The sequence below is a fragment of the Haliotis rubra genome, unplaced genomic scaffold (assembly GCF_003918875.1).
Source record: "Haliotis rubra isolate DU_JTF1 unplaced genomic scaffold, ASM391887v1 Scf100, whole genome shotgun sequence".
Classification (NCBI taxonomy): domain Eukaryota; kingdom Metazoa; phylum Mollusca; class Gastropoda; order Lepetellida; family Haliotidae; genus Haliotis; species Haliotis rubra.
The window spans coordinates 739,988-751,222 of record NW_025764893.1 but is presented as its reverse complement, the minus strand read 5'-3'; the positions used below and the strand labels follow the sequence as shown (position 1 = coordinate 751,222).

General features: G+C 43.8%; 1 protein-coding gene across 2 annotated transcripts in view; it reads right to left on the bottom strand.

Moving 5' to 3' along the window:
- Positions 1 to 372: 372 nt before the first annotated feature.
- LOC124266562 (golgin subfamily A member 3-like) overlaps positions 373 to 11,235 on the bottom strand; it is a 32,237-nt gene continuing 21,374 nt past the window's right edge. For both annotated transcript variants that reach the window (XM_046701382.1, XM_046701390.1), the window contains exons 5-14: positions 10,197 to 10,477; positions 7,168 to 9,837; positions 6,466 to 6,697; positions 6,010 to 6,224; positions 5,189 to 5,467; positions 4,851 to 4,967; positions 4,280 to 4,405; positions 3,696 to 3,889; positions 2,870 to 2,983; positions 373 to 931 (exon numbers count right to left, since the gene is read on the bottom strand). In XM_046701382.1, the coding sequence (XP_046557338.1) occupies positions 796 to 931; positions 2,870 to 2,983; positions 3,696 to 3,889; positions 4,280 to 4,405; positions 4,851 to 4,967; positions 5,189 to 5,467; positions 6,010 to 6,224; positions 6,466 to 6,697; positions 7,168 to 9,837; positions 10,197 to 10,477 (4,364 nt within the window). In that variant the 3' untranslated portion in view covers positions 373 to 795. The remainder of the gene's footprint in view (positions 932 to 2,869; positions 2,984 to 3,695; positions 3,890 to 4,279; positions 4,406 to 4,850; positions 4,968 to 5,188; positions 5,468 to 6,009; positions 6,225 to 6,465; positions 6,698 to 7,167; positions 9,838 to 10,196; positions 10,478 to 11,235) is intronic.

Here is an 11,235-nt window from a genome sequence, read left to right as displayed (position 1 = left end):
GTCTTGAGTGAGTGAGTGAGTGAAGTTTTAGCAATATTCCAGCAATATCATGGCGGGGGGACACCAGAAATGGGCTTCACACATTGTACCCATGTGGGGAATCGAACCCGGGTCTTTTGCGTCACGAGCAAATGCTTTAACCACGAGGCTACCCCACCGCCTTGCTTCTACTTGACCAAACCAGTAGAGAGCTCAAGCATGATACAAAGCAGTGTATCAGAAGAATTTTAAAAATTAAATCAGTTGCTCAGTTTCCAACATGGCACAGTGCCTGCATCCTTTGAGAATTAAGCTGGCTTCTCACAGTACTCATCCTTCCACAACAGCTGCATCACTTAAGCTTCACAACTAACAACAACATGTTTACAGGACAAAACAAACATGCTTTATGAATATCGGTATTAAATAAATAACTATATACACGTCACCTTGTTAAAAGTGCGGTAGAAGTCGTCCCAAGATGAGTTCAACCACAGCTACTGCCAATATATGACTGCTATTTACAAACTTGTCCCCCATGTATACGGACATTAAATGACCTTGTCAGGACTCACTGAAAGAAGCAAGGGATCATCTTTCACTCTTTACATACACATTCACGCAATGTCATCCCAGTTTAAAAATCGTGGTCACTGAAATTTGTGTCAGTGAATTCAACTCAAACTCATTCTGTGAAAGTCTCATCAACAACAGTGAGCATTGTAGTATCACGTTATGAGATTCTGTTGTGCATCTTCGTCACCTACGTGAAACCATAGCAACAGGAGCGGTGTCATTTGTGCTGTATGGGATGATCTAAATGTCCACAATATCCGACTGTGTCTGGACAACGTCTGAGGCGTTGGATGTTGTCGATGTAGTTGCTGCTAGGGTTGTGTTGGCTACTGTCTTCACCACCTCTCGGAGCTCATTGACTTCGGACTCGATGCTCCTGTTATGGCAAAGTAACAGTGAGAAACAAGGTTTGACTGAAATGAAAGTCTATAGTCTGTTTGCAGTGAAAACGTACCGATGAATTTCACTTTAAACAAAAACGTAAATCGAATAAAGTGAAATTAAGATTACGAATCCTCATAATGTTACCTTGCCAACTGAACATTTAAATCTCAGAATTTTATTCAACTTAGAATAAAAGTTGTTTAACACACGATCATAGATTCAAATCGCTATTATTGGTTTGTATTACAAGGGGGTAGGCACATTAAATGAAACACCGAGAACAAGTAGGTTTGGTCTAAGTTAACGCTCATCACATACCGCACGTGCATTTGTTTCACTGTTCCAACTACTACACTTACCCCCTTGTAATACAACCCAATAATAGCGATTTGAATCTATGATCGTTTGTTAAACAACTTTTATCCTAAGTTGAATAAAATTCTTAGATTTAAATGTTCAGTTGGCAAGGTAAAATTATGAGGATTCGTAATCTTAATTTCACTTTATTCGATTTACTCTTTTGTTTACAGTGAAATTCATCGGTACATTTTCACTGCAAACAGACTATAATTAGTGATGGTTATCACTCACAATAGGCAGATAGATAATTGGAGCTCTGTAATCGATTGTAATTGCAAACCACACCTCAAAAGTCATGTGAGCAACAATGAGACATAATCACAACATTGCGCACACAAAACAGGCACTGATTAAAACTACGATCAAGATGATGCAGGATTCTTCCTGTTGAGACGCACGAGTCAGGAAACTGCATAAGTTGTTTATGTCTTCATTTAATAAACACAACAATAGGAAATATACTCTCTTACTTTTTTTACGAACATCGTTTAGTCTCCCAAGCCCATCCATAATCACTGATGCAGGTGAGATCGAGTGATAGACCGATTATTTGATCAACCGCTCCAACAACAGGTTTAGTTTACGATTATGTCATTCATATGCATCGTGTGTGTGACTGTTTGTACTGGCCCTGACCTACACCAGTTTTCTTGGGCCAGTGTTCTCTCAGTTTAACATGAATACTTCATAGAGACACGACACTCTGACTCCAAGTCAACCAGGCAGGGTACCTACAAGTACCATCTCTTGACGTCTTCTAGCATTACGTGATCAGAGATAGAACCATCAACCTGCCACTCTCCTGGCAGATGCACTGTCCTTTGTGTATTTGTTGTTAATAATCAGCAATACTCCAGCTATATGACTGTAAATAATCGAGTCTGAACCAGACAATCCAGTGATCAACATCATGAGGATCGAACTACGCCGTCGGGATACAATGACATGTGTCAACCAAGTCAGCAAACCTAACCACTGTTAGTCGCCTCTTACGACAAGCATGGGTTGCTGAAGGCCAATTGAAAAGTAAAATGTTTAAACACAAATTGCACAATACTGTCTGCAACTCAACTACGAAGAATACTCAAAGCTACTGAACATCTGACAGCTACTATCGCTTTCCTTTGATAATGGATACGTTCCTTTGACATCTGAAGACTGAAGTTTCACATATTCTGCGTCAAATATCTTTGCCCTCTACTAGCCCACAGTTGGTTTTTAACATCATTTTCACTTGATGATTACGGATTGGTTCAATTTCCAGAACATGGATCAAAATGTCGTTAAAGTATTTTTCAAATTTGGTGACAATGTAGAAAAGTGTTGTATCAAATCATTGTAAAAACATAAAAATGGTGTATAATATTTTTTTACAGTGTGACAAACAGGGACAACTATCAGCTGAGCTTACAAGATATTGCAGAACTTTACTAGACAAAGTGTTCAATAAATGACTGACCCACATACTGGTATTTGATCAGGATTGTATCTCATATTGCAACAAAAGAAAATCTCTTCCCCTGCAAGACTGTGCCAGATCAGAGCCCCGCCCTCCCCCGCCCCCACGTACCTCCAGCTCTTGTTTGACGTGTGGACAGTGGTGGTGTGGACATCCATCTGCCTCTGGAGTCCGGAGATCTCGGACCTCAGTGAGCTCAGGCAGGTCTGAAGGTTGTCCAGGGGTCTGTACAAGGGAGACAACTCCATACATACACACCTCACAACAAATCTTACAACCAGTATTATTGTAACCATCAATATAGAAAGATTGGTATTCACACAATGAATGACATTTAGAAAGTATGTGATTCACAAAGTAAATGATATTGTAACCATTCTTTGAAATATTTGAACCATACTGGAAATATTAGTACTATACTGGAGTTTATACAGTGAGTGAGTGAGTTAGTTTTACGCCGCACTCAGCAATATTCCAGCTATATGGCGGCGGTCTGTAAATAATCAAGTCCGGACCAGACAATCCAGTGATCAACAGCATGAGCATCGATCTACGCAATCGGGATACGATGACGCTTGTGAACCAAGTCAGCGAGCCTGACCACCCAATCCCGTTAGTCGCCTCTTAAGACAAGCATGGGTTACTGAAGGCCAATTCTAACCCGAACCTTCACGGGTTGAGTGAGTGAGTGACTTTAACGTCACTATGAACAGTATTCAAGTTCTGTCATCGCATTTTCCAGAGCATGACTGTGTATATCTCAAATGAAAATATTTTTGCATATTAAAAATGAAAAACTGACATTTCATCCATTCATTAAATGTACGTTGCCCACAACCCCATGAAAATGTTGCATACTTGTCTGTAAATATTTTTAAAGATAAAAAACCGATCTTTATCTATCATGTATCTTATTGAGATTGTCAGAGTGACTTACTTGCTTTCTAGGGCCTTCACTGACGTGTCCTGCAGGAGCCTCTCCACAGCCTCCAGGTCAAAGGACGGCGCCGGAAGGGGGGTAGAGGTTTCAAAGTTGACTTGCGTCCCCTTATCCTCACCGCTGGACGTGACCACCCCATCACCTGCCGCCATCTGAAGCTCCTTCTTCTTGGAGATGATCTTCTTTGCAAGCTGTAGATTTGTAGTTATCACGATCATGATTATTTGCACCGGTATATCTGAACATCATCCCATGATAAAAGTCCATGACTCCAATCATAGGCACCAAAATAAGTGCATGGCAATCAAGGTTCTGTTATACCACCAGCCTTGTAAATCATTGGTAAGTAGATTTCAACCATTTACTGTCACTATCATCAATACATACATCATCTAAAATAACACAAAAACTGTGAAAATGCATCAAAACAGATGAAGTATGGTGAAACACTGCATGAAATAAAAAACACATATTGGAGAATGAACTTTGTTTTTCATGTTTATGTATACGTTCAAACTACCAACAAGTTTTTTGACAAAAATTCCTAAACCAAATAAAAACAATATGAACTGCTCCCCCACCTTGTGGTGCTGCACTGATGACTTGAGGGCACTCCGGAGCTCCGTGACGCGGGTCTTCTGACTCAGCTTGTCCTTCCTAATGGCTGCCATCTCCGCCTTCAGAGAGTCAATCTCCTCTTGCTTTTCCTGTAGGAGATGGCATACATGAGGCAGTGACGTTTACCACCATGGTCAGCAATGGCACAGCTTAGGGATGCCTATGTTTGTTGACTCTTACAAAAACAGTTTTGGCATTTGATTCAGATCCCTTTGTTCATTTGGAAATTGACAAACCGATCCTGTATACTTTCTCTTACACCAAGCAGTAAATGAGTTGGTTAATGCCACACACAGTAATCTTCCAGATATTTAAAGGTCGTCTGTAAATAATCAAGCATAAATCCACACATATTGGGCAAGATATCAACCAATCATCGATCCTGACAACCAGATCCCTTATTCGCCTCCTTATAAGACTTGCTGAAGACCAATTCCAATCTAGATCTTCACTCTTGTGACATTTTAACATGTTGGTATCAATTTAAGGTTTTCTAGACAACAGAGAAGTAATGTTACAGCTGCCTGTACCAACCTGAAGGGTCTTCCTCATGCTGTTCAGCTCCGTATGCTGTCGGAGCTCTGCCAGACGCAGCTGTTCCTGCAGCTGGTCCACCTCTACCGACTTCTGCTGCAGCTGCCACTGTTGGGACTGCAACACAGAATACATTACCGTCAGGCATAGCACATAACAAATATTATTTTCTGATTTTGCATTTATGTATTGAAAGAGTAATCATCTTTACAAAACATGTTAGCCACGTTTGTACAGTTATCTAACAGCTACACTACTGGAACTCCAACAACCACACTTGATTCTATTCCTACCAGAACCTCCCTACATGACAGCCACATTCCTAGTGCTTCTCCTACCTGCATCTGCTCCATGATGAGGGGGTTGCGGGCGATGTTGTCTGCGAGATCCCGCCGCACCCTCTCCAGCTCCTGCTCCAGCCCCTTGTTGTGAGAGGAGAGGCTGGTCACCTGGGCCTGGTGGCTCAACACGGTCTGTCTGCTGGAGTCCAGATCAGCCTGCAGCTGGTTCAGCGTCGCATCTCGTGTCTGCACATCCTGTCGCAACTGCTCCAGGTCCTGCTTTGAAGCATCTGACTGTTTCTTCAGACGTTTGTTCTCTGATATCTTTGTCCCGATCTGTGGAAACGAACAGCCTGTTGACTATATCCATCCCCTATGCCATCATGTTTACTAAGGCCCCCTACCTTCAACCCACCTGTTTCCTAGGATCCCTCTACCCACTGTCTTCCTAGGATTGCTCTACACACTGGCTTCCTAGGATCCTCTACACACTGGCTTCTTAGGGACCCTACCCACCTCTTCCTAGAATCCCTCTTCCCACTGACTTTCTAGGGACCCTCTACCCAAGTACTTCGTAGGGACCCTACCCACCAGCTTCCTAGGATCCCTCTAACCACCTCTTCCTAGAATCCCTCTTCCCACTGACTTCCTAGGGACCCTCTACCCAAGTACTTCCTAGGGACCCTACCCACCAGCTTCCTAGGATCCCTCTAACCACCTCTTCCTAGAATCCCTCTTCCCACTGACTTCCTAGGGACCCTCTACCCAAGTACTTCCCAGGGACCCTACCCACCAGCTTTCTGAGGTTCTGTACTCTCTATATACATGCTTCGTGATGTCAACAACCACCCCCAGCTTCTTAATGTCCTTGAACCCACCTGCTTCCTGAGGTCCCTCTGACCATCCTTCTCCTTCTGCAGGAGGTCCTCAAGACCCTGGATCCGGCGAAGGTAGTCTTGCTGGACATTGTCCTGTCCTGCCATGGCATCGGTCAACTGGGCATGGACCTCCACCAGGGAGGACTCTCTTCGTGCCAGAGCCTCCTCCAGCTGGGACACATGCTGCTTCAAGGAACTGTTGTTCTGCACCAAACCTGTAACAAACCCATCAACTTACAAACAGCTTGAGATAAACATTTTACAGCTTTGGCCCCCACAATTGTAATCTTTGATCTCATAAATAAGTAACCCAGTTAAATCTCTGTATAAGTGTCATAGTTCAGAGTCTGATAATGAAGAAAGAAACAAGCAAATCCCACATCTGCTTAAGGCAATAATAGGAAACAATTGTATGCGACTGCCATGTGATAACCTGTATATCATCCCACCACGAACCTGCCAATCTTCCTCGCTCCTTCTCCAGCTCCAAGGACAGCTGCTGATTCAGCTCATCTGTCTTCTCCCTCTCACTCTCTTCCTCCCTCACCTGTTGTAGAGCTGCATCAAGAGCAGACAACTCCTGCCTGAGTGTGGCTACTTCTGTCTCCTTGGCATGTTGTAGAGCAATAAGTTGACTGTGAAGTTCTTGTTGTGATAGACGGGATGTTGACAACTCAGTGGCCAGAGTCTGGTTTGAAAAATCATTATTAAAGTTTCACGAGAGGCTACCACAACTAAACCAGGTAACACAAAACGTGACTGTCAATCTATATGTATTGATGCAAGCATGTGGTATCGACTATATTTCCAATGATTCCCACCTACTGATTCCTAGGATTCCACCCATGTGCCTTCTGAGATGCCCTTCCTAAGATTCCCAACCTGAAGATCCCCCTCCATGAGCTCCTCCACATCTGCTTCCTGAGATCCCCCATCATCAATTTCCTGTGGTCCCCTAAACATGTATCTGGAGATTTGCCTGAAATTTGCATCCACGTGCTTCCTTAGACCATCCACTATTGGCTCCCTGAGAATCCCCAAAACCAAATTCCTGAAATTCACCATTACCAGAATATCAAGGCACACCACTACCTCTGAACAATGCTCTCTTATGTTTTATAAACAGTTCCACCCTGACATCCATGAAGCATCACCTACCTGTAGCTCTGTCCTCATCTGGTCCTGCTGTTCAATGGAACTGATCTCAAACTGTCTCTGCATCATCTCCAGCTCTGTCTGCACCTTCTCCTTCTCTGCCATCACCTCTCGCAGTCGGGAACTCAGTGTCTCAACGTTGACCTCAAACGCCTTCTGTCTGCTCGTCAACTCTTCCTTCAGAGAGCTAAGATCATTATTGAGCTGTTCACTGTGTTCTTTATGTTTCTGTTTCTCATGTTCTCGCCTTTGTTCTGATTCTGCTAATCTGTCCTTCACAGCCTGGTTCTCCCTGGATATGTCCTCATACCTTTCATCTGACACAGTACTCTCAGTACTCTGCTGTACACTAACACTGTCCACTTTCATGGTGAGTTGTTGATCTGCTGCCTCTAGCCTTTGTTTAGTTTCTGAAAGCTCTGTAATCAATGCTTGTCTCTCTGTCACACTTGTATCCTGAGTCGACATAACTGCAGCTAACTGTTCCCTCAACATTTTCACATCACTCTCCAAGGAGGTCTTTTGGATCTCTAATTGCTGCACCTGAGTTGACTTACCATTATAATCTGTATGCATTGATTCATAGCTACGGTTTTTGATATTGAGATCCTTCCTCATGGTCTCAAGCTCCTTCTGAAGTTGAGACTTGACTGAGTTCACCTTCTCCAACTCAGTCAGTTTCATATTGAGTTCACTCTTCATCATCTTGAAGCTCTTCTCCACCTTGTACATATCATTCTGAAGCTTCTCAAGGGCTTCATCCACCACTGTCTTCTCCTCCTTCACAGCTTGATACAAGATTTCTGCTGAAGCCTTCTCCTCCCTCAGCTGAAGGATCTCCTTGTCCTTCTGTGTGATCTCAGCCTGGAAGGCCTTCAGCTGAGCCTCAACCTCGATCAGCTTCTGATTCACATCCTCAAGCTCTTTCTCCTTCTCCATCAGAGTTTCCTGGGAGAGAGTCATCTTCTTCATCAACTCCATCTGTTCATTTTCCATATCAAATATCTGCCCATGCTTCTTCTTGAGGTCCTCCTGAGCTTTGTCCAGCCTGGCTTGCAGGTCATTGTTGATTTGCATGAGAAGATTCAGTCTGGACCTTTCATCTTCAGCTGAGGTAATCTGTGTATTGAAAGTATCTTCAATCATTGCCCTCTCCCTCTGAATCTCCTGAAAGGCTGCCTCACGCTCCATCATGTCAGATTCAATTGTTTCAAGATGCTTGGCGAGCATCTCCTTCTGTTTCAGGGCTCTGTGTTGAGCTTCAGTCAGCTGCACCCTTAGCTTAGCATTGTCTGTTTTCAACCGCTCAACAATTGTTCCCTGACTGACACTCTGGGCTTGTAGGATGGTCAACTCCTTCTGGAGCTGTGACCTGACATCATGCGCCAACTGCAACTGCTGCTGGTACCATTCCTTTGTCTTCAGAAGAGACACAAGATCACTTTTGGCAGATCTTGTCTCATTTTCAAACTCCTTTTTAGACTGCAGTCCATTTTGCACTTCAACATAGAGCTCAGCTACCTTGTTCTTAAGAGCCTGTACTGCTACTTCTTTAGACATGATATCATCTCTCAGATCTTTCATTCTGAGCTGCAGCTTGTCATGAGCCTCCTGGGTCATTTGAAGTTCTTCATGAGAGATTTTACTTTCTTCGATTTTCTCCTCTAGGAGTTTCTGAATCTCTCTCGCTGATTGTTCCAAGGTTTCTCGCGATTTCTTCAGCATATCAACCTCATGTCTAAGGGACTCTTTTTCTGGATCATGTTCTCCGCCTTTGTGAGACAGAATCTTGAGTCTGAGTGAGGCCAGCTGGGCCTGTAACTCAGCTCTCTCCTGGAGTGTGGACTGCGCCTCCTGTGTTAGCACCTCCAGCTGTCCTTCTAGCTTGGCTTTCTCTCTCAGAGCCTCATCCAACTGCTTCTTCATAGCTGGACTTGCATCACCGTATTTGCTGGTCTTCACAGGACGCTGAAGCAGTGAGCTAGTGTTGTACACAACCGGCTCTGTCTTTGGAAACAAGGGACCAATTTGTGGAACAAATATTTGTGGCTTGTTTGCTGGAATTGCATAAGGTGTAGATGTAAGCGGATGTTGCAAAAGGGAACTAACATCCATGTCCACTCCCGAATCTGAGGATGTGACTTTGGCTTGTTGGGCAGGACTTTTTGCATTATGTACAGGTTTAAAAGAGGTTTCCTTCACAGGAGGCGAGTGTCTATGTTGCACAAACTGACTCATATCCACTGATTTAACAGGAGGCAAAGATTTCAAGAAGTTGTCGGTTTCAGATTGGTTATATTTCTCCAACTCCTGCTCACTGGAGATACTGGACACGCTCCTGGTATCATCTGTCCTGTCACTCACACTTCCGGAACCATTCACAGGTCCATCCTGCAGACTGTCCTCAGAAACCTTCCTCTGCTTGTCAGACTTCTTCTTGTCACCCTTCGGTCCTACCTTTGCTGCCTTGGGGTCCTTGCCTCCGAACCAGCCAGATTTCTCTTTGGTGGTGGTCCGTGTCAGGGATCCTGCAGGGATGCGGATCAGTTCCTTGGTCTCAGCAGTATCTGCACTCTTTGTAGTTTCCTTACTAACACTGTGCGGGGTGTCAGTAGTATCATGTTTGATCACTTCAGCTGTTGGTGATTGAGGAGACAAAGTTGGACTTGGCACCTACAACATAAGGGAAGGTTGAAGGATAAGGAACTTCAGACAGCCATGTGGTATTTCGAGAACACGTTTGTACCAGTACAGTTTTTGTGCAAGAACATCAGAAATTGTACCAATGTAGGGAATCAAACCCAGAACAAGTGAACCCTTTAACCATTAAGCAAATGAGTTGGGTTTGGCATCGTATTGGATAGTATTCCCCGTTATATCACTGCATGTCAGCTGAATGTGCAGGTCTGAAAGAAAGTCTGAAGTGCAGGTCTCAAATCTAGTCATCACAACCTAATCATTTTGCCTAAGTCTTTGGTAACAATGGTTACAGCCTTATCAAGACTTGTTAGTTAACATGCAAAAGTTATCACCTGTGAATAATCATGTGTAGCACCGGGACTTGGAAGATTTGGGTTTGCTGCTTCAGGCAAAACTGGAGTTGTCCCCCTTGGAGTTTGTGTGGTAGGAGTTGTCCCCCTTGGGGTTGGAGTGGTGGGAGTTGTGGCTCCTGGTATTACAGGAGTTGTTCCCCTTGATGTGTCCAGCACAGGAGTTGTGGTCCCTGATCCATCACCAGCTTTGAGTTTCTTCTCTGCCTCAGCAACAATCTGAGCAACAACATCTGGTGATGCTGGAGTGATGTCTTTGTTACCTGAATATGAGAGCAACAACAGTGATGTGTTTGTTTGTTGTTTAACGCCACACTCAGCAATATTCCAGCTATATGGTGGTGGTCTGTAAATAATCGGGTCTGGACTAGACGATCCAGTGATCAACAGCATGAACATCGATGTACACAATTCGGATACAATGACATGTGTCAACCAAGTGAGCGAACCTTACCACCCAGTCCCATTAGTTGCCTCATACAACAAGCATGGGGTGCTGAAGACCAATTCTAACCTGGATCTTCACGGGTTATAACAATAGTTATATCTCACTGCAAATGACATAAATTATTAACAATACATAATCATTCTCTATTTTTATTTCTACAATCAATGTTATTCAAAGAGGTGAGTGAGTGAGTGAGTGAGTGAGTGAGTGAGTGAGTGAGTGAGTGAGTGAGTGAGTGAGTGAGTGAGTGAGTGAGTGAGTGAGTGGTTTAATGCCGCTTTTACCAATATTCCAGCAATATCATGGCGGTGGACACCAGAAATGGGCTTCACACATTGTACCCCTGTGGGGAATCGAACCTGGGTCTTCAGCGTGACGAGCGAACGCTTTAACCATCAGGCTGCGCACCAGTAAGTGAATGAGTGAGTGAATGAGTTTAGTTTTACGTTGCTTTTAGCAATATTCCACCAATATCACAGCAGGGGATGCCAGAAAATGGGCTTCACACATTGTACCCATGTGGGAATTGAAACATGGGTCTATGGTGTGAGAAGCAAATGCTTTAACCACTAG